Below are 23,839 nucleotides of genomic sequence, written 5' to 3'. Positions count from 1 at the left end.
CTTGTCGAAGGGTCTCCATGTCTGCCATGAGTTTCTATATTGCTTCATTTTGCTGATTGAATCTTGCTTCCATTGCTTCGGACTGCATCATTTCACAGGCCGACCTGTGAAAAGACCCAACCTGGATCTCCTGCTCGAGCCTTGATCCATGTATTACTTATTTAACCCAGACCATGTGATATGGCTCTAGGCCTTGCCTCCGGCCCAATCCAACCCAAACCATATATCTGGGTTGTGATCTGGGCCCATTCTTCAGCCCAATATAAGGGATTTTTTCCCTTCACAGTTGGGTTTTATTGAGAATGTTGCATTAAAATTGTCTTGAAAATTGTAGACAAGGGGTATGTCCATATTTCTGTTGGCATCCAACTCGTTATAAATTTGGGGTGTTTACAATTTTGGTATAAGAGCTAGGTAATGATTATGTAGACAAATATGAGGGATTTTGATTAATGTTAGAGCATAGGTTATAAAATTGCAAAATCCTAGTACATGATTTTGAAATATAAGGCTTCAATATTTAGTTATAAGAATGGCTTAAAGAAAAACTCCACCTTGTAATATGTTATGAAAGAAATAAATGTTTTATGTAATATATGTAGAGGAATGAAGAATTATGAATGAAAGCTTATGTATATTTTTTTACATAATGAATTAATGTCTACCGAGTATTAGACTTACTAATTTTTTCACAATGGACCCCACTCTTATAGTACTTAAAAGTGTATATCCATTGTCATTTGCAGATCACCACTAGCTATAATAACCCTCCAAGAAACTCTAATCACCACACTACCAACCACAACAATTTTTTTACCTTCTCCCTCTTTTGACAAGAATCATACATGCCAACCTTACAAGCAATGTGTATTTCACAAGGTATCCTTTTCCATTTCCTTTGAGTCTCCTCTATTGGGAGCCATGCCCAACATATGCTCCAAACCAAATAGTATTGAAAGGAACTCTCAATCAATTATTATAGTCCACCTATAACATGTTATCCAAACCATTCATTGGCCCCACTTTCATTTCTTATATTCATATTCATATTATCTTAGTTATTTACAACTTAGGACCTGGTTGGATACAGAAGTTAGATAAAATCATCACATCTAATTTCACTAATAATCTTACTACCATTCACAAACCATCTCAATTCATCTTCTCTCACTATCTAAATGGAAAACTTTAGCATTTTGGAATGATAGATAAGATCACTGTCGTCTTTTGTTGGTTTGCACGAGCATACAATATTTCGCCGAAAGCACCTCGAACTTTGGCAACATCTTAACCCTAAAATTGAAGAATTTATCGGCACCATCATTAGGCAACTTTTGCATAAAATTAAATATATGTATATATATAAACAAAATGGTGATACAAAAAGAATAGGAAATTAATTAAGCAGACAATGTCCTAAAAGATGTTACTTTGGTCAATCCTGGCCCAGCTAACGCTTTTTTAATTTTCTCAACCGTGCCAGCCGCTCTCTTTCTTCTTCTTCCTCTATCAATCTAAGTTGCTCTTCATCCTCCTCCCTTGCAATTTTTGCACTGTAATAGAGAAAAAAGAGAAATAGCTCGGGCAACAGAAAAATATAGATTTTATTTTTTATTTTTATTTTTTTCCAATCCAGAGAAAGGAAGGGTAGGAATGAAAGTGAACATGATTTCATCAAATAGGAGAAAAGATATGAACAGTGTCTCAATCAAGCAAAAGTGAAACAATACAAACCTTCTTTTCTCCTCCCTCATTATATCCGCAAAGTTTGCCTCCATATCACTATCATCACCATCATCCTTGTATCTGTTGGGATTGTACCTAATTAAGATTTCACCAGTTCACTCGTCAGATGTCAGGCATGCAGCTATTTGTCTTCATTTTTTCCTCATTTAATTCAACACAAAAGCATTAAAGTAGCTGCCACAATTGGCTATTCTGTTTTAGCCTGGGTTGACTTTAGGTCTACCCCAATGTCCATAAAATAACAATCAACGCCCCATTTTTTTCCAGATAAATTGGCAGTTCTGTTTAACGTTTTACAACTCTGACAAGAGACAAAATGAATGCCACTTTCAATACCACACTTATACAAAACAATTTTATTTTCCATAACAACCTCCAGATATAATGTAGGAGAGCAAAGGAAAAAAAATAGTCAGAAGATTGAGTTTCCTGCTGCAGAATTTTTGAAATCAAACTGACTTCTTCCAACATCCTGCCCAATGACACAGTATTAAATAGATAGTGAAGGAAAACTCTATACCTGAACATTTGTCTGATCATACTGATGGCTTTTACACCATCATCGTCATCATCAGAATACCGACTCACAGGCCTTGGCTTTTTCAAGGGTCGATGGTCCCTGGAAGTCGGATGTGATGAAATTTGCTTTTGCGGCTTGTTCATCTATTGACATTACATGAAAGGGAGTAGACATTGTGAATCTTTGCAAATTACTGCCATATAAAATTTCACAAAAAGAACTGAAAGGGCAACATGGAGTTGTACAAGTGTGTGCGCGTGCAAAGAGTGGGCACAAACCTTTGGTTTTGACGATGTCAATGGCTGTTTTGGCACCACCATTTTAGATTTATTAGACTCTTGTTGTCCCTTTTTTTGTTCTAGGGGCTGCTTCGGAGCAGATGAGTGCACTTGTGAAGATGATCTCTGCATTCCAGGCAAGGAATTTTTAGCAGCTGGTGCAGAAACTTTCTTCTCCATGGCAGCCTTCTTGTCCATGGTAGCAACAGGGTTCTTTATAGGCAAGGCTTTTGGCCCCACAGGCCGTCCTGGCCCATTTCCAATGTTGCTACCGAGTTGTTTTCTAGAATCTGCTGTCTTACTAGCAGAAGTCAACTTGGACCCTGGTTTAGAATAGAACTGACCATTCATAGAAACAGTTTTCCTTTCTTCATGTCTGCCACTGTTGCCCGAAGCTTCTATACTCTTCTTCGTCGGCACGTGAGATGCTCGCGCCTCTTCAACATCAGCAAAAACCCTTCATAAGTTTTCTCAATGAAATAGTTTGATATAAGTACATTAGAGCAAGAGGTAGTGAAGCAGTAACACACCATGACCATGATTTGGAAAGGAGACATTTCTACGCGGAGGCTCTTTATAAGAAGCAGGAAGCTCTGCATCGTCGGATAAAAGAAATGAATAATCTCTTGTATCCTTGAGTTTTTCGACTTTAGTCTTTAACTGCATAAATAGAAAACTTATTGCATGGGTGAAAAGGACTCGCATACACTTGTAAATGTTCAAAGACCAACACAAAACAGACTGCTCTATGCATACCTCATTTTTTACTTTCGGTAGCTGGTAACGCGATCCAAGTTTTGGCCCTTTAGACGTTGAAGTGTCCTTTTTGTGCTGTAAGGACAGGGAAGGTAATCAAGATAAAAACCACATATAATATGAACTTAACAACAATATACAAACTTCAGACTGCTTGCATTCAGCACACACACATCTGGACCATGCAAGCCAAATTCCAGAATATTTTTTTTTATAAGTGAGCCAAATTCTAGAATATTAGAATACAGAATCATAGAATTAATAATTTTTTCTAGGACAAAGAACATGGAAAAATTGTCCCTCTCACCAGGCAAAGAAGAACATCAAGAAGTAATTACATTTGAAAACCATTTATTTCTGCAAACTAAATACGAACTGTTGTCGGAGGAAAGAGACTAAAGGCCAAAGGAGACAGTTTAATAGAAAAAGAAATGGAAATTAACTTAAATTGGCAATAAAAGAGGGTAGAAATAATAAGAACCAGAAAGAATGCGTTTCTATCCAAAACCAAATATTTACAAGCACAAAATTTGTGAATATAGAAGTAATGGGACTAGAATTCAATGCATATTACAATCCTCCAGGGAAAGTTCTTTCATAATCATCTTTCAAAATGCTAGATGTCATTGACAAAAGTCATTTCAATCAAATATAATAGTACAAAGAAAGTTTGATACCATTTCTGGCATAACAACCAACAAACATCCCAAATAAAAGGGTCTCAAACTTCTGAGTTATGCCACTAAACACCTAACTTCTCAAATGTCCAAAGGTATTTTCCCTGAACCTCATCTACAAGTCAACCACACAGAATCAGTTTATACCAAGATTTATTTTATGTAAAAGCACTTCATTCTCTTGAATGCACCAAACTTTCTAGTAAATCAACACATTATTAAAAATATTGCAAATAAATGACCAAAGGTACACTGCATAATCACATTGGATGCATGCCCAAATGTGGTACCCTCAACGTTGATTCAAAACCCTCCATCAATATGTATACAACAGCCTGAGACAGATCAGATTTGCTGCATACATTCCAATAACATATCTCACATCTGAGGTTTACAGTACATACGCCATGGAGGGAGTTCGAAAGCCTAGATGCCAAATGGTCCGTTTCTAACAATGACTTGCTTTCTTGTATTACTCTTTGGGCAATTACTGGTTGAGAAGGGCCAAAGAAGGATCCAAAACTGCATAAATAAGCAAAATTAGATATTACATGGAATATCATACAAAACTGTAAACATAATAAAACATTAGACATTAAAAGCATATCATTTTATGGGCCCATGTCATGCTGACGTCAAGTCGTTTGTCCATGTTCATGCAACAAAGCTCACCAAACTACCATAGATATTTGCATTTCAACATTCCATTCAAGGATATATACACAAATACTGTATCCATTACAGTAGAAGACGTTACTAACAAACATGAGCACATGTAAATGCACTTTGAGAATCAAATAAGCACTTCACTCAAGCACCTATTAAATTACAACATATTCCATGTCAATCCATACTTGAAACAATTTGCATGCTGTGAGTGGTTGCAATGCATGTAAGTGTGTCACTTAACTCTAGACACGTCGAACACCAAATCCATGATTTTACTGGCTGTATGGCATTGCGATGCTGTCAGGCTCCTGACAGCATGTGTTGTGTGTAGCCTATGATGTCAAAGTAGCATGTATAGGAATCTGTTATGCATGTTTCTAAGCCCTTTTACAAGCAATATTAGGTACAAGTAGGGTTCTAGGTGCTGTCTAGGTTGCTGCCAGCAACCTTGATTCTTAGTATTTCTAGAAGTTGGGTGGTTTCTCACATTTTCCCAACCAAGGTTGAGTTGATACCGGGCCACCTCACTTATACCGCTCGTTTTGCCCCATTGACGTAGCCATGCCACATGGTTTATATAAAAATAAAAAATAAAAAAAAAAAAGAACCAAAACACGAAACCGAGCAACAGCCATTTGAAACTCTAGACGACAGAGACTCCCCCTCATCCCTCACGCCTCCCTCACGTCCCCGAACCCCATTTCCGAAAATCAAAAGCAGGTCCCTCATCTCGTCCCCGAGCATTTGAAACTGATCATATGATATAGTAAATAAATATCATGATTAATAAGATGGCCCTAGGGGTTGGCTCAAGAGGTAAAGGCCTTGGTCTTGGTGGTATGCTCCCTCCAAGGTCTAAGGTTCAAATCCTCTTGGGTGCAAACAATCTCTAAGGGCCATCGAACTAGGGGATTTTCTCCTTGAATTATCCGAGGTGCACTTGAGGGAAAATCCTTGCCGAGGGCCACGTGTGCACCCCTAGAATTAGTTAGGACACTGTTCTCAAACACTTGATGCCAATAATAAAAAAAAAAAAAGACGGCCATAGAGATGCATAGTACCAATGCAGTTATGGGTGGATGTGCAAGCCACGGACCTAAGCATGGTCCACCACAGTATGTTATGATCAGATTAGCAATTCCCCTTATGGCCACAGGATGTGGAACCGATACACAACCTAGCACACGGGTTAAGGTGTATTGGCCCATCAAAATAAGTTGAAACAAGATAATGAAGATAATATTTCTAAGTCATGCATACCATAAGCATTAGTGTAAATAGTCAAGATTTTAATTCTCTCAAGCATGAAATATTTTATGAAAAACCTTATGTTTACTATGTTTACTTATGGTGGGTTCTTTTTCTTTTTTTTTTTATAAGTAAACAAATTATATTGATCAAAGAATAGGCAAAGCCATATACAAAGTTCTAGAAGAGAATACAAAAAGCAGCCACTAGGCTAGGTATGCGCATTATAGAGAAGAAAATCATGTAGGTCCATGCCATTGAAATCATATGGTGGGTTTCTTATTGAGTATTTGAGTTGTTTTAGTTTTGTTTTATGTTTTTAACGACCCAGGTGAGGAAGACAATGAAGCGAGCAAATGGGCCAAGCTTATATGAAGTAGTCTGATGATATTGGTTCCAGGCGTCTTAGTTTAACTTTACATTATCACAACTTTCTTAATTTAGTTTGTTTGAAAACTTTATGTTTTTTTTTTTTTTTGATCGGTAAACAACTTTGATTATGTTTATTCAAGGCATGGTTTGTTTAATAATTCTTTTTGTGTTTTATTAATTGTGCAATCTCTTGCGAATCAACCCAATTTTCTAGAAGAAGAAGAGAAGGTGCTTGTGGGACTGCATCTTACCTAGGGTGGCAGTGACTGGTCTGCCGCAGGAATCCTTGTGTAGACAGAGAAGAGAGTGGCGAGATATGGAGGAGAGGGGCTGTAGTTTCTTCTCTTGGTGACTTATGAGAATAAAGGTGCATGGGGTGCTTCTTGGCTGCTGGGTGATAAAGTAAGGGCCAGGAGGTGGTTTCTCTATTGCTGCCTTGTTGGTTAATAGGCTTGAAATGCTGCTAGGGTTAGTATAAATGGATGATAGCTAGGGTTTTGGATAGGTATAATAAAATATTATTGAAACATAATAATAGATGTAGCCCAAGTACACGGTAAATATACCAAAGAAAAAACCTAATGTTTTTTTTTATTGGCCAAAAGTTTCCCACAAGTGCACATCGAGTAATTCAAGGGGAAAATCCTCCAGCCCGATGGCCCCTAGAGATTGTTTGCACCCAAGGGGATTTGAACCTTAGACCTAGGGAGAGCATAACTCCAAGCCCAAGGCTTTTACCACTTGAGCCAACCCCTAGGGGTTAAAAAGAAAACACCTAATTACTTGGGTAGAAAAGAGATTTAGACCTGGTTTGCTTTCAAGACTAAAACCCAAAACTTTAAAAACTTTGAAAACCTATCATCTCATCATTACAAATTTTTCAAATTCTCACACAAAATAAAATAAACAATTCAACTTTTTCAAATCCCAAAACAAAAATAATATTAAAAAATATATTCTAACAATATTTTATTCAACTTTTTAACTTTAATCTCACTCATCTCATCTAATCTCTGAAAACAAACGAGGCCTTAGTGTTTCTAGACCTAAGGGTGATAAATGGGCACAAGGGCTGCTCATATAATCATGGCAGCTGCTTATTTCGAAATTTATTTAAAATATACTAAGGTTTATTGGCAGCCTTGATGTCATGAGGGAAATCTGGGAAATTTCAATGGGAGTCAAAGCTGGAGGGGCTGGCAGTTATGGATTGAGAGAAGAATATGGGATTTTCAGCATGATTCTAGGAAGATTTTCCTTGAATATTGGTTCCTCCCAAATATGGTCCCTATGAGTCGGCAGCCATTAATGGCCTTAATATACTTGCTGTCAGCTGTTGTGACAGCTTCAAAACTCAGGTCAACCTCTAGTATAAAAGGAAGATCTTCCTAATTGAATCCAAATATATCGGAAGCCTCTTCATGGTGAATTTCCTAATTATTACAGCTTGAATAGGTGATTTACATGCGATTTCCATAACTCTACATCATAAAACTTTACTTATTCAGTCCTAATGGTCGGCAGCTGCAAGACTTACTGGTTTCTGGGGTTTTTGACATAATAAGCCAGCTGTGACAGATTAGGAAGTTTCGAACTGCCTAGGGATCATGTTAGGCAGGGTTTCTTGTTAAAAACTTACCTCAAATGACACATTTCTACCAAAAACAAATCTGGAATCCAATCAACAATTAAAATTCACCCATATGAAAACAATAACAAAATAAGCAGAAAATTAATTAGGCACATGGGCCTACAATTCAATAAATCACCCAGATTTCTGGGCTGGGTGTGACCATGTAAGATACTCTGTAAGCCTCATCCGAGAAGCATATATAGTCAATCTAAAAAAAAAACAGCAAAATCTTTTTTTTTTTTTTTTTTTTTCCTTAAGTGTAAAATATTGAAAGCTTATAGGCCAACTAATTTAGGCTAGTTTGTATGTAATTAAATCAAGTAATATATAAATCTTTATTTCTTTATCCAAATTGCTTTTGAGGAGCAACTAAATGTCACATTACAAGTTCAGGTGCCATTAATATTGCCACCAGTTAATTTGGAATGCATAAAAAGCAGCCAATCAACACACTCACAACTATACCTGAAAAACACAGATTGATTCCATGGTTTTTCAAATGACAATTCCTGATGAGCTTGAAAACCGCTTCAAAGTTTATTAGTTCATTGGTAAAGAATAAAGAATGCAAAAGCAAATGCTCTGCAGAGATCCACATGATCCATGCCAACTACCAAGAGGAATGAACAAAACAGGAGAAATTCATCAAAGTCATTGTGGCATGATATTAATTGAAAGTACTCGGTTTTTATTGAAAAGCCCAAAACAACAAGTGAAAATGCAAGCCCCCAAAAGCCAAGAAACATCAGAAAGAAGGGAAATTCCATGTTAAACTAGTAGAAAATGAAGTTATGTCATATTAAGAGAAATGGGCACATACTTACTTATCATATGGAAGTTTCTTATTCTTCTTCTCATTTGAACCATTTACATTTATAGAAGTATCATTATCCTTTTTCATCTGCTTTCTGATTTGCTCTTTCAATCTTCGCCTCAACTCTAGATACTCTAATTCCTCCCTGGTAGGCTTCGGATCTTCCTCTTCATATCCCTCCCCCCCCTCTCCAGGATCTTCCTCTAGCTCTGACCCTTCCTCCTCATACTCATCATAATCTTCAACTTCTCCATGCAATTCCTATATCATCATAACCAGTGTGAAAATGTCACCACAACAGACGAGTTTGAACATAATAATGAATTCAACGAAAATCCATGTCTGCTTACATCTCTATCATATCCCCGCATTTTTGTCAGACCTTGTTTAGACAATCAATATAATTAATACCTGAAAACAAAAATAGTAAAATCAATACAAGTTTGTAATTTATTTCTTTTATTGAAAAAAAATCTAGACAGTGACCATTAGAATTTTTCTTTATTATTTCAACATTATTTGGCATCTGAACTGAAATGATGAATTAGTACTGTGCAAGTTTCGATTTCCATTCCAGGGGTCATTCCGGTTTAGGCAATAGAATGGAATATTTGGGTACCCGTGGTTTAAGAGCAAGCACATGCCCATCTTTTTTTTCCTTGGTCCAAATGAGTGAAAAATAATAATCAGATATGTGCAACACAAACTGGCACCACCAATGTTTTATTTTTATTTTTTATTTTTTCTGTTTTTCACCAGTGGAAAAGGATTCCAAGCAAGAGTGAACACCAAGTTTTAATCAGAGGTGAGGTTTGTATATAATAATCTTCCTAGTTACTAGATGCTGTATACTTCTTTGCTGTACAAGACACATGCTCCAGGGTAATGAAGCTAGGTATATAGGCATTAAGTGCTGAGGTTTTAGTACAATAGGAATAGTTTCAGAAATATCCTGGCTAAAATGAAAGTCCATGGAATGATATCTGAAACCACGCTACACTTCCTTTACTCACCATATATAAGTTTTAAATTGTTTAAATTCAGTTTCTGACTTTCATTTCACTATAACATACTGGGAAAGAATTTGAAATGATATGTAATCTATATCTAAGTGAGTGAACAAAATTTTTTACTTTTCCATTGGCACTGGGTGTCCGAGAACAGTGTCTCGTCTTAAGTGAGTGAACTAAATTTTCATATCTAGAAACATGATATTTGAAGTCTTAAAAGATAAAAAAGTACATAAATGCCAGAAACAGTCGAGTTCATCAAAATTGAAAGAGAGGAAGTTGCTTACCAGAGTTGGTTGAACTTTACTGAAACAGAGCCTATAGCATTATCAGCCCAAAGACCAGAGAGGTTAAGAAGGACATGCTAATTCTTGGCTTTTATGTGGGTCTTGCATGCACTATGGAGCAGATCTTTGTTTAAGTTTATTAAAATGTTTGAGTTCATCGTTAATAAAAACTGAACTAAAGGATGCATTTGCAGAAGGAAGAAATTACCAAAAGGTTCTGCCACCAATGAGGTAAAATCCACACATACAAACACAACGAAGAGACATAATGGGTAGAACCAGCCATCACAACCGATATTAACAAACAAGAGAAAAATTCAGCTCAGGGACACAAAAAATGGGCATCCGGGAATCAATCACACAGCCTCCTCGGTGGGCATATCAACCACAGAGACATAAAGAGGCCCGATATTACCTATATTGCGGCACGTGTTCTTGCGGCGTCACAGGTCGAGTGGCGGTGGAAGGCGTCGCAGGTGGGTGGGGCGGATCAATCTAGGGATTTTTCAACAAGTTGGGTTAGGGCACTTCATGAATACGAGGTAAAAGGAGAATGGCTGTGGGACTTACCTGGAGTCTGGAGACGCGGGAGGGGCGTCTCGGGCGGCTGTACGTAGCGGCGCTGGAGTCCAGACGACGGTGGAGGCAGCTGTAACAGTAAACATTTATATTTTTTGCCCAAAACCAGTAGAGGGAGAGAGACAGAGACAGAGTCGGGGGGTAGAGGCGGAGGAGAGAGGGCAGGAAGGTGACCCACCTGAGCTGACGCCGCAGAACAGTGCTGCTGGGCGGAGATGCGGGGAGACGACGCGGGGGAGGACGCGGGGGAGAGAACGGGGTTTCGGAATTTTTATTTTTTTGAACTAGATGACTATCTCAGTGGTTTTATATTTTATATTTTAAACCTTGCTTTTAGACGGAAAAAAAGTGAGCACCCAAATTGTTTTCTCGTGTACGAGAATATTTAAGTTAGCTTAGTACATATTGTATAAGTATTGTACACTTATTATTTTAAAATATAAAATTTAACTTTTTTATGTAAATTTTGTATTTATTTATTTTTTTAAAAGAGTATGTATTACTTGCACACTTTATAACTATAAATATCATTTATTAATCTTTTAATTAAAATATAATTATATAAAAATTTATAAAAAAATATTATATTTTATTATCGGCACCGTGTATGAGCAAGGTTTAAATTAATTTTAGGGCTGCACAATACTTCTACACATATGAGTGTAATTGAATTGGTATACACTGGTTTTAAGATTTGAAAAATCGATACTGCACCAATTACACACAGGGTGCTAGCTGGTTGGCAGTACCTGAAACTTAATCGAGAATAAGTGTGCAGTTTTCACAAAGAAATGCATGCGTAAATAAAGGAAAAATCTAATTGTAAGCGATTCTGCGCACTAATATGCGCACTCATTCAATATGATTAGTTAAAAAGTAGATTTTTTTGAAAATAGTACTAATTTAAATTTAGAATATAAAGGTAATAACATTAGTACGCAGATTGGTACGCAAATTTGTTTGTACATAGCAAAACTCGTAAATAAATAAACAAATATATCGCAACAGAATAAGTAGAGGTTTAGTTGGAGACTAATTGTTATTTGTACCATAGGTCTAAACCGAAATTAGATTCATTCATTAAAAAAATATTCATATATATGTCAATGTCACTTTTCAAATAATATTACGCAATATCATACATTCATTTCCTACATGCAGGTGCAACAAACCAAATATGAAATAATACAAACAACTATTACCAAAGATAGACCTTTGTTACTATCACTTGGGCGGGATCAGTCGCTCTTCCTTGAGAACCTATCCTGGGGCTACCTCTGCATAAAAGGCTACGATTCCGATAAATGAAACCATAGATAAGTTAAACAAATATGACAAGACTGCTAATGAGAGATTATGCATGAGAAAATATAATGCATAGTTTTATGTAAAAGATATGGGAACGTATATGTTTGTGCATGATGAGGAATCGCCTCCTAAGCAAAACACATGCATTCAAGTTATTTGGAGAAACCACTTTTTGAAGAGTTACCTTCTATGCAAATTTCAAGTATATATATCTATTATCAAGGTGAAGAATCACCCTCTTTTCAAGTATATAAAATTCATCATATCTCATCATATAAAATATCAAGTAGGAAAATCACTTCATCGTTCATGTACCACCCCAAATTTATAACGGGTTGAATCCCGTAAAAAATATGGACGTGTCTCTTGTTTTTAAAATTTCAATACAATTTTAAATGTAGCATTCTCAACAATACCCAACTATAATAAAATGCGCCAATTATGATCCTTCCCAAATGCAACTAGAACCCAAACACATAACGTAAATCCAACATACAATTTATTAAATAACATAACAATATAGATAAACTAAAAATAAGGTTTATAAGTATCTAGATCATCAATCTTCACATAGTAAATCCTCTTGCCCAATATTCGATAACTTCACATTCACAAATCTTGAATAGATGGATTCTTTGAAAGAGTAAGAAATATAAGGGGTGAGCCAAAATATATTATTCATACCACATGACAAGGGGAAAATCACCAATAGATGTACGAGGACATCTAAAATACCATATAGATATCACTATACTTTGACCACACAGATTTCAATATGTCACGCAGACATCATGAATACCACAAAGGCATCAGTGTCATAGGTAGATATATAAAATATATTACTTGACTCCCAAAAGAATTATGTCGGATATTTGATATACAACCCGCAAGTACGGTTCACAGAATTTGTACAATTCCAAATAAGCATATCCAAAATAACATTACAAAAATGTATGTAAACGGATATTTTGAATCTAACGTACACAATTTTAAATTAGCAAAAGTTCTTAGATTTTGTAGAAATCCATTAAGAAGTTACTTACCTTATTTGCTCACAAAAAAATTGACACTTTTGACGTACCAAATAATCACTCGAAATCTATATCAAAACCCAAAAAGAAATTACAACCCTTCTAAATGAGTGCATAACTTGATTACTATGAAATCCTACAAACCATAAGACGTTTTAGAAAGAAATAATGAAATATATGGATGGCCATGTAACACCCCGCTCCCTAATAAAAATATTTTTAAAATTTTCAGGAAGCCAGTGTGTTACTAAACTTGAACTTAAAATTTTTTTTCTTCTTAATGAAGCACCAAATGCGAAAGATTCTATAAATAAAATAAATTTTGTTAAACACTTAATATCCAAAATGGAGTCTGCGGAAGCACTTATTAAAAAAAATATTAAAATCTCATGTGCTTATCAAAACCTTAAATTATAAAACTAATCATAGCATAATATGTCTAGGCCTCTGCCTCGCCTCCCGAGGTCAAGTCATGTCCTACAATCTCATCCTCATAAATGTCATCACCTGGGGTGGTTTAAAAAACATAAAAACATACAAAAATGAGTTGAATACGTTTCAAATTTCCTTTCATAACAAAACATGCATATTTTCCAAAAATAACCTCTGCCCAGTTTATTTTTATACAAAATCTAGCATAGCAACCCCACTTACCTGAATTTCTTAGCTTTTCAGAAATTTTCCTCAGTAATGCCGAACAAAAATTTCTCGTCACCTATAAAAATAGTCACGTAACTTTCATAAGTTTTTAAATGAATACACACTTCATAATTAAACCTAAAAAATGTTTAAGTAACCTACTTTAATTCCTCAAACCCTAACATCTTCGAAACCTTAAGATCTCATTACTCCAAATATTCTAATTTTCCCATCAATGCTCCAAATGATGATGTGATTACACTGTAAAATATCTCCAATAGCCACATCTAAATTCTCTTAGTTTAATCACAATAATATCATCATAAACAAGAAACTTTGTGTTACCTATTAGGGGCCTATATGTAATTTTCTATCTAAGGGCTTAAAAATCTAACAATGGAAAAAGGAGGAGAGACTAGACGTCTTATGAGCATAGTGTGCATGCGGCACGAGTCATGGGTTTAACCGTGGCCCTCTGGCGTGGGTGAGTGGCAGAGGATGTTCTGGTCGGCAGAGCACGAAAATGATAGAGAGGGAGAGAGAGTAAGCCGAGAGAGGGAGAAACGGAGAGGGTGCCGGTGGCTTACTGTGAGAAGGATGACAGACCTTGGGTGGCATAGGCGACGGTTTCTGTGGAGGTAGAGACAAGGTGGAGGGGCTAGCGACGTCATTGGCTTCACCAATCAAGGTGTCACTGTGCTGAAAATGAAATGTGAGGGGGAGGTTTTGTTGTTCTATTTTTAGTGAGTAAAACAAGGGGATGACTTCTCATGGTTCCTGGTGGTTGGCGTCGTGTGTATGGTGTAGGCACGGTGGTTCGCGTCGCGGCTGTGGTGACTTGAGGAGGTGCAGTGGATCACAGAGGAAGATTTATATTTTGTTTTGGGTGTATGAAAACAAGGGTGTTTAGATGGTTTTCAGCTGTATGCACAGCAGTGGTACGAGATGGCAATGGTGAGGAGGAGCTTGGCAGTGGGGTATTACATGGTGGTTGAGCAGGGGCGCTACGGTGGTGTAGGGTTGTTTCATGGCACCAGGATGTGTTGTGAGTTGGAGGTTGGGTGATTTTACGTGATTAGGTGTGGGGTAGCAACTTATGGAGGCAACGACTGGGATGGGGTTCACGGTTTGCCAACAAGTTGGGTGGTGGGGGGGTTCTTGGATTGGCCCTAGAGTGCCACGGTAGTGCGCAGCTAGAGGAGCAGGAAACTGTAGCAGTTTTTGTGCAATGTGGAGGTTGTGCTTCATTGAAGCTTTGCAGCTTGGGTAGTTTCTCTATGTGCAATGACGAGGGTTTCTATATGTATATATATATATATATATAGATGACTGGAAATCCTAGAGAAAAGAGAGAAAGAGGCGTGCATGCAATGGGAACGGAAGTGTTGGAGTCGTGCATGCAGTGAATAAAATGAGCATGAAATGTGATCAATAATGTGTGTGAAGGGAAGGGAAAAACTGAAAGTTTGCATGAATATGTAGGTATATATAGATGCCTTATCGTGAACTCTAAAGGGATGGAATAGTGCATGGCGTGGAGACGAAGTCTTGGATCTTGTATGGGATTAATATATTGACTTTTTTCCTAAGTTTTGGGCCTTAACTCAACCTAAAAAATACACTTGTCCCATAATTTTTTTGGGCAAAAATCCACCTAGTCTATTAAAATATTTTAACCTAATTTTCAAGCCCTCAAAAGAAAATTCATACTCTATTAAAATAAATTTTGGGCCTATAGACTACTCCAAAAATTTCTCCTTAAAACTTAAGTGGGCTTTTCATACATATTAACCCAAAACAATTTATAGAACGCAGCTTGGCCTAGAATTGGTGTTGGGTCCGGGTGTTACAGTTATAGAATCATTTATTTCTATAATTTGTGAAAATACATGTAAACTTTTATTTGTTTCTATATCACATTCAAATTTTGAAGATACACCACGTAGCCTAACCAAATAGCAAATTAAGAAGATTAGAAAAGGTTACCTGTTCTGATGTCTCTATGGCCAATTCTTCAATGGTGTTTCTTTGATGAGGTGGATGATCATTTGCTTGTTGTTCCATATTATCATTAAGATAATCATAATATGAAACTACAAGAATTTTCAAAAAATACAAGAATACACTTCACGACAATCACATCTCTAGTTTTCATACTCCTATTGATTTTGCAAACCATAAGAAATTTGACATTTTAATTTTCTCAAAATTTAAACCATAAATAGAAACAATACAACTTAGATCATTTGAATCTCTCTGAGTAATCAATAATGATAATGTACTCAATAACTATTATAAAATTCAACTTTCTTTCATTTAGGTTATAAAGTATTACTTTAATTTGACTATCCATACATGCATATCAATCCATAACTCAAAAATAAATCGTTAAAGCTACATTACTAAGAACACGATATAAGTTCTACACCATCATTTTTAAGAGTTTTATTACATTTTTCAAGAAATTAACGAAATATGTTAAAATTATAGCCTAACTCTTAGTATTTTTCATGACACTACTTTAATCCAATTCAATGGTTTTCACATTTCTATCTAAGTGCAATTCCTCCCTATGAGAAGTACTTCACGAATTACTAATAACTTGAGACTTCTCATGTAGTAGATAGATACATTCATATCATGAAAATTATCTATAAAAGTAATGAAATACTTATATAAAACATTATAAAGAAAAAGATTTACATGCGTTTATATGCATTATCTCAAGAAACTCTTTATTCCTTGTACTATCTTTTCTTGATATGTTTGATTTGCTTTCCTTTTATATAAATCAACACACATCCTGAGATTAGAAAATCTAAATGCGGAAAATATTTAATTTACTAATCTTTATAACTTTTCTTGGGGATATTCTCTAAACTTTTATGTCACAAATTATGTTTCAAATTCCATGCCACAAATTGTAAAAACTTTTCATAAATTATTTTTCATTTAGTTCCTATATATGCCTCATGAGTGGATTGGAAAAACTTTTAACAGCAGCACTAATATGAAGGCATGACAAATAAAAATTTTATTGGATGGAAAAATTAAACAAACATAAATGACATTTTGAAACAATTTGAAATTTGAACATTTGTACTCTAGTTCAACCACTAAAAAAAGTATCAACATTTATACTTATATAGACAAAATAAATATGAACATTTGCACTCGAGTTTGATAAAAAAGAAAATGTATAAACATGTATAAGATTTGATTTGAAACCTATACAGAAAAAGGTTTACCCTTCCCTTCGAATCATATCTTATACATAGGGCACATAAATCTTCATGTGTTAATGTTTCTTTCAAACTTCAATTGATACTGTTCTTATATTTTCCTCACCATAATTTCCTTCATTTTCCAAAAGGTTGAAATGATTTTTCGTACAAATTAGCAAAATAAACTTGTATCTAGCTAACAATCATGCTACCAACTTGTTCATATCTCATAGTAATGTCTCTAAAGTAAACTATTATGCACAAATATAAGAAATTCCTACAGTTTGATGTGTAGCAATTAATTCAATCTTCTTAAACATTGTACTTTTATGAACCTTATCACTCCATTCTGTACAGGAAACCTTGTAAAGATATTCGTATACTTACTGCAAGAAAAACATTTTAATCACATTAATGCTTTGAGTTTGACATTCACAAACAATAATAGAACTTAAACCATTATAGATGAACTAATAGTGTCATCGAAATCCCTCCTTTGGGAGTGAACCCCAACACACAAAATGTTCCCTCCAATTTTAAATTATGTGGATGAACTAGCTGTATCATTAGAATTCTCATTTGAGAGTAAATTCTAACATACAAAATGTTCCCTCCAACCTTAAATTATATGGATGAACTAGCTGTATCACCAGAATTCTCATTTGGGAGTAAACTCTGACATAAAAATGTTCACTCCAACTTTATTTTAATAGATGAACTTGTAGTATCATCAAAATCCTCATTTGGGAGTAGATCTTGACACACAAATTACTTACTCCAACTTTACTTTGATAGATGAACTTTTAGTGTCATCAAAATCCTTATTTGGGAGTAGATCTTAACATGCAAATTGTTCACTCCAACTTTACTTTGATAGATGAACTTGTAGTGTCATCAATATCTTCCTTTGGGAGTAGATCTTGACACACAAAGTGTTCACTCCACCATATCCACCTTACTATGGAGTTTAATGATTTGTCACAAAAAATTAAGAAAATCTTGTACCTTTGGGCAACCAATTTTTTCTTTAATTTTGATGTAAATCATTTGTCCCATATTGGATAAACAAATATACATGGCATGATAATAAGAGCCAAAATAAAAAATTCATACATATATTTAATAATAATAACATGTACATAAGATTTAATACATGTATTTAACAATAATAATATGAATATGACATTTAATAAAATTTAATACATGTATTTAACAATAATTTTTTTTGATAAGTATGTATTTAACAATAATAACATGCATAAAATTTTTTTTCTTAATAATATAGAATAATATAATTATTTTAATCTGACCGGTCCTTGTATGAATCGGACTGGTTCAGTAAACTAGGCCAAGACCTGATTTATTTAAATGGTCAACTAATAGTGTTGACCTCAGTTGGGCCTACTGTTCAGGCCCGTTCCCCTCCTCTCTATTTGTTTTTTGTTCTTTTATCAGGCTAGGCCACAATAGTGGCCCATTGGCCCGTTTGCTTTTCTTTAGTCTTGGACTGGGCCAAAGCCCATGACCCACCCCAATAGCCCATCCCTCATTGCACAACAGAAACCCTAATTGTATCTTCTTCAACCTTCAGTCGCCGCTACTTATCCTTTCAAGTTTTAGCTGCCGCAGCCTTCAGCTGCGACTACGGGCGTCTCCGACGAGGAGAGGACGACGTCCTCCTTTCGCCGCCGACCCCAAGGTCACTTTTCTCTAATTTTTTTTTTTTCTGTCCATACCATGGAACTGCCGCAATTGTGGGCTTTAAAGCCCTCTACCCCCATTATAGGGGAGTCACAGAGGACTTCACTCCTCCTCCCAACGCCGATAGCCCTCTGGTCCGATGAGAGCCTTAAATAGGTAGGGTAGCACCCATTCGGGACTTCACAGTCCCGCTGTGCTGCTGGCCACCTCCTTCGCATCGCTGAGTGTGGAGCCGTCGGCCACCACACATGTTGCTCTACCCACACCTATCGGTTACACAATAAAAAAGGCTACCATGATTTTTTTTCTACATCTCAACTTCCTTTTAGACATTGAACCCTCAACTTTCTCTATGCAACCATATACAAAAAAGAGGGAGAATATGAAATAACACAAAGTAGATGACAGTATGAGATAAATAGGTACAAAAACCGAAATGTATTAATGAGTGTCAGTGTATCCTTCTTTAAGAAAAAACACAGAATTGATGCTTAAAACATCGTCATAATTTTATCTATCAGATCAAAAGCATAGTATTTTCAATCTACCCAACATGATAAAATCAAGATATATGTCAAACATATATTCACCACATATTTTATCGAGATCATAAAAAATTTGTAACCTGAAGCTCTGATACCACATGTTAAATATTTTAATATAAATATTAATAATTGGATTTTTAATTTTCTTTGATCCACAATAATAAGAATAATGATAATTAAATACGTAGATTTCTCCATCTGTTTGATGAAGAATTTGATATGACTATGAGAAAATGATCGCCCTAACAACTTAACCTCCTAAGTGTCTCCCGGTGGCTAAAGATACTCTAATGTTGTAGGTGAGAACCCTTAACCCATTAGTTCTATTTATAGACTTTTGATCATCAAGAAATCAATAGACTTTGTGTCTCACTGTGATTAGATATAGAGTTTATCTTATGTCATTGGAGTTAATCTTATCCCATTGTGACTCATTAATTAGGTGATAAGTGTTGAGCTATTCTAAACCCTGTCGGGATATGGGTGTGTGAGACCTAGAGTTTAAATAAAACTCTTACAACTTAGTGTTGGCTATGCTGCTGTTCAAGTTGGGAAGAATTAGTTAGACGGAGTTCAGATTCAAAGTCATTCTCTTGTAGAGATCGACTTTGCTTGAGTGATGGTCGCTGTCCAACGACCTCTAAGGTTCTAGGATGGGTAGAGTTCGCTCTAGTGGTAGTCCTAGAGTTGTGCACAAATGTGTTTCTGCCAACGGGGTACAGAGACCAACATGAACGACAGAATCGGGAGGTGTTTCTTGAAGCCATGGAGAGTGTAAGGCAAGAGGAATTCAAAGAATGAGAGTGAAAGGAGAAGAGGAGTAATGCAAAGCCCAGAGGGGAAGGAGTATTTGAAGGAGATCAATAATAAGAATGAAGGAAAAAGAAGAAGACCGATGATTATGGGGAGACGGAATGACAAGAAATGAGGAAACTTATTCCAAAAGTTCAGGTTAAGAAAAATAAATAAATCACCATTTATTTAACATGATAAATTCTACTATGATATCATGTTAAAATACCACTTATTTTAAAAATTTAAGTTAACAAAAATAAATAAATTTAGATATTTAAACTGTATTCTTACATACCAACAACCAAAAACCAACATTTTTATACAAATCGATAGTCCTTCAAATTTTATATATTTTTTTGAAGTCATTGGAAAGAGACAATTTCTCTTTTTTGGTCGATAATTGACACTAGTGACCGTGATATATTGAACATTGAAACCGAGGTGAAACGCTCTGCAGCGCTATTAGCAGTCAAAGTAGTAGAAAGCAAAACAATAATAATAAAATAAAAAAATAGGGAAGTGATCATCGAATTAGGCGTTATGTCTTTGATCTTTAAGCTAGGCGTTATGCCTTGGCAATTAAGCTCTGTTGTGGTTGGAGGAGTTGAGACGTACGGTTGAAGAAAATTAATCTCTCTTTCTCATGTGTATTGGTTCCTTCTAGTCCACATTTAGGTTTTGTAGTATGGGCGTGTTGCTTTGATTTTTTACCATATAGCTATCACATGCACTCCACCATCGAGAAGAACATACAAGAAAAGTTAATTTGTGGAACAACCACACTCAATCCCAGAGTTGCTACTTGAGATAACATTCCTTCTGCTGTGCGCTGATTTAGGCGCCGTTTGGATTGAGAAATGATTTTAACTCATCTCATTTTATTATTACAACTTTTCCAATTTTCACATAAAACATAATTAACAATTCAATATTTTCAAATCCCAAAACAATAATAATATTAAAAAATAATATTCTAACAATATTTTATTCAACTCATATAAAATCATATCATGTCATCTCAATTCACTATCCAAACAACACCTAAATTTTTTAACATATATAACTTTTTAATAGCATTATAAGCTTACAAAAAAAGAAAGCTAGATTAGATTCAAATGATGCAATTTACCATCCGTGAATAATCATCAAATTAGTTGGCTGGTCCTAAGCGTGATAATTAATTAATTAATTTGGGATGGAGATCTAGAAGCACATAGGCACCATGATGAGCGGGACTTGCGCCGTCGGAACAAGGAACCATAACCTTTAGCAATCAAGCCGAAAGTACTACAAGTACTGCTGGAAATAATATTATTATTATCATCATTGCAGGAGCTGCTGCCTTCCATCTCAGCTAGCACTTCATAGAATAAATCAACGGCACAAGGAAGCAAGATGGGGCCTTCGCTATTGTATCCGTACTCCGATTCAGCTTCCTCTAGCAGCATCGCAAACAGAGGATGATTAGCAAACTTGATCTTCACCACGAATCTTTGTTTTTGAGGTCCCACGTAAACTGAGAAACAACCAGCTTCCGGAGCTACCTCACGCGACCTCTTTTTTCTGCACTTGCTCTTCATGCAGTCAATGTTGTACTCTTCCGAATCCAATGATGTTGTGTTGCAGCAGCGCTGTCGTGATCGGCATCGCTCCCATGTCTTGTAAATCATACTTTTCATCCACATAATTGTAATATTTGAACGTACAATGACGTACGAGAATATATAACAGAAGAAGATCGATTTGTTTTGTAGATATATAGAAGAAACTGAAGATGGATCAGGAGAAGCAGAGATCTAAAAGACCCTCGCGACGTCTGCATGCATATATAGAAGAAGAAACTGCGCGCGCCAACCTTTGAAATTAAGAGGTTTAAGTCCACGCGGGAGTTAACCAACGAATTCAAAATACAAAAGAGTCCAACATTATCCACTCCACTGAACAAACCAACAACGTCTCCAACGGATCATCACATAGATAGCGACTGAGATCATTGTATTTTATCCTGTTAAGATGTAATCTAGTTTGTTATGTATTTGAATTCATTCCAATCTTGTAAACATTATCTATACTCAATGAAACATATCATCTGGTATCAATTCGAACCAGACTTTCAAACTCTGACTGCGGGCGTCTAATGTTTTTGGTTTTTTGTCAAATCAACGCACAAAAAAGGCGTTCTATGTTTTATTACAAGTTGTTCAATAGTGGCCGCTGGCCACTTGTATTTGTGTCTTTAACGCCTGGACATCAAGGAATAATATAATATTTTTATATATTAATCATTCACATTATATACATATGTTCAAAATTATTTAAAAACAAAAGATGATAGAAGCAGTCAAAGGAATGATTTGGTGAGACCAATTATTTAGAACATTACTATAACGTAATTAATTAGCCTTTAGTAGTGGGGGTAGGCTTATTAATTGAACTGTAAGAGAGAAATTAAAGAGAAAAAAAAAACAAGATGAAAAATGAGACTATACCCTCTCAATTTGCCCCCTTTAATTTTTCTTTTTACTTAATGGTTAAATAAGTGATTATTAGTGTATTTGTATATTATTTTATTTTTTAAAAATATTTAAAGACGTAAAAATGTAAACAAATAAAATAAAATGTGAACTTTATTCTAAGGGGCATGCCTAGAGGTCAAAGCTGGGTGGTACCCTAGCAGGACTCAAAAAAGATATGAGAATACAAGATAGAAAATCCCGATGACTACATTTTTATTAATAAGAATGAATTAAGTTTTAAATAGAAAATTGCATGAAAATAGGGTAAAAATAAACTTTTCATTATGACATCTAAATCACGATAAATATTTCATAATTGTCAACTCAATTTATCTCTAATAATTTTCTATCTAGCATTCCTTCGAAGTCAAAGGCAACTAATAAAAGTTGAAACTTCTATGTTTCCACTATGTTTTAATGTTTTGTACGAAAGTTGCTGGAAAACCATCCGACCATGATAACTTAAAGGATTCATATCGAAAAGAGCTGCTTGAACTTCTGTGGCAATGAACTCTTGTAGCAAAAGGATATTGGAAAAAATTCTTGAAAAGTTGACTTATCTCCAATATTGAAGTAGCGGAATTTCCTTTCCCATTTGGGACGCTCCCATCCACCATTCTGATTAGTAGAGTTTTCAGCCTTGTTTATACAGTGAAGGCCATTTCTTTTATATCTTGTAGTAGCTGGGTTGATTGCTTCATCAAAGTATTAAAGTGAGTGAAAACACCCTTAAAGACATAATCATTCATCCTCTTCCAGATCTTTATAACACTACTGACATTGGAACATTTTTCCAATTTCTCCTTCTGAAGCTTCTCTACCATTGGCAAGATGGGCTTTAATCTATTGGCCAGAACTTTTGCTATTATCTTATTTATCATATTGTAGAGGCCTATAGGCCTGAACTCATAGACTTTTGTAGGAGTTTTGATCTTTGGAATCAGAGCTATATATGTCTCATTTATGTCATCTGTCCAAATATTAGAATTTAAGGCTTCTAGTACTGCTGCACAGATATCTTGACCCATCGTGTTCCAATGGTTATGGAAGAAAGCTGCTAGAAAACCATCAGGGCCATGATAGCTTAAGGGATTCATCTGGAAAAGAGCTGCTTGGACTTCTATGGCAATGAACTCTTGTAGGAAAAAGCTCTTGGAATAAATTTTGGAAAAGTTGACTTAACTCCAATAATGAAGTAGCAGAATTTCCTTCCCCGTTTGGAAAGCTTCCATCTATCATTATGATTAGTAGAGTTTTTAGCTTTGTTTGTAACATTGGAGGCCATTTCTTTTTGTGACGGCCCCCAGCCCCCGTTTGGGATTGGACGGTGACTAAAGTATTGAGACATGTAACTCAAGGCTACATACCATCGTACATGTTAGTTAATATGCAATGAACCTAGCATATTTCTAGCAGTATACAATAATCGTTGCGGAAATAAAACTTGAATCTAAGTAAGAGAATAAAAAATGTAATCGTAGCAACACTAAG

The 23,839-nt window shown here is 35.5% G+C and overlaps 2 protein-coding genes across 4 annotated transcripts; both read right to left on the bottom strand.

The window, feature by feature from the left end:
* Window positions 1-1,339: 1,339 nt before the first annotated feature.
* Window positions 1,340-10,897, bottom strand: LOC121237748 (protein spt2-like). Of its 3 annotated transcripts, XM_041134611.1 has the most exons (12): window positions 10,768-10,897; window positions 10,581-10,659; window positions 10,426-10,505; window positions 9,064-9,124; window positions 8,724-8,974; window positions 4,382-4,499; window positions 3,301-3,375; window positions 3,075-3,204; window positions 2,545-2,981; window positions 2,267-2,409; window positions 1,735-1,821; window positions 1,340-1,553 (listed from the first exon to the last, which is right to left on the bottom strand). In XM_041134611.1, the coding sequence occupies exons 4-12, from the start codon at window positions 9,082-9,084 to the stop codon at window positions 1,451-1,453; spliced, it is 1,365 nt and encodes a 454-aa protein (XP_040990545.1). In that variant the 5' UTR covers window positions 9,085-9,124; window positions 10,426-10,505; window positions 10,581-10,659; window positions 10,768-10,897; the 3' UTR covers window positions 1,340-1,450. The 3 variants fall into 3 exon arrangements, with proteins under 3 accessions (XP_040990545.1, XP_040990546.1, XP_040990547.1); XM_041134612.1 differs by lacking the exons at window positions 8,724-8,974; window positions 9,064-9,124; window positions 10,426-10,505; window positions 10,581-10,659; window positions 10,768-10,897 and adding an exon at window positions 6,518-6,851; XM_041134613.1 differs by lacking the exons at window positions 8,724-8,974; window positions 9,064-9,124; window positions 10,426-10,505; window positions 10,581-10,659; window positions 10,768-10,897 and adding an exon at window positions 5,743-5,840.
* A 10,116-nt stretch (window positions 10,898-21,013) lies between these two features.
* On the bottom strand, window positions 21,014-21,517 carry LOC121237713 (auxin-responsive protein SAUR71-like). Its single transcript, XM_041134567.1, has one exon. It carries the CDS (start codon window positions 21,515-21,517, stop codon window positions 21,014-21,016), a length of 504 nt encoding a protein of 167 aa, XP_040990501.1.
* Window positions 21,518-23,839: the final 2,322 nt, after the last annotated feature.

The sequence above is a fragment of the Juglans microcarpa x Juglans regia genome, chromosome 6S, assembly GCF_004785595.1.
Source record: "Juglans microcarpa x Juglans regia isolate MS1-56 chromosome 6S, Jm3101_v1.0, whole genome shotgun sequence".
NCBI lineage: Eukaryota > Viridiplantae > Streptophyta > Magnoliopsida > Fagales > Juglandaceae > Juglans > Juglans microcarpa x Juglans regia.
The sequence above is the reverse complement of the archived record's forward strand: the minus strand, read 5'-3'. Positions and strand labels throughout refer to the sequence as shown.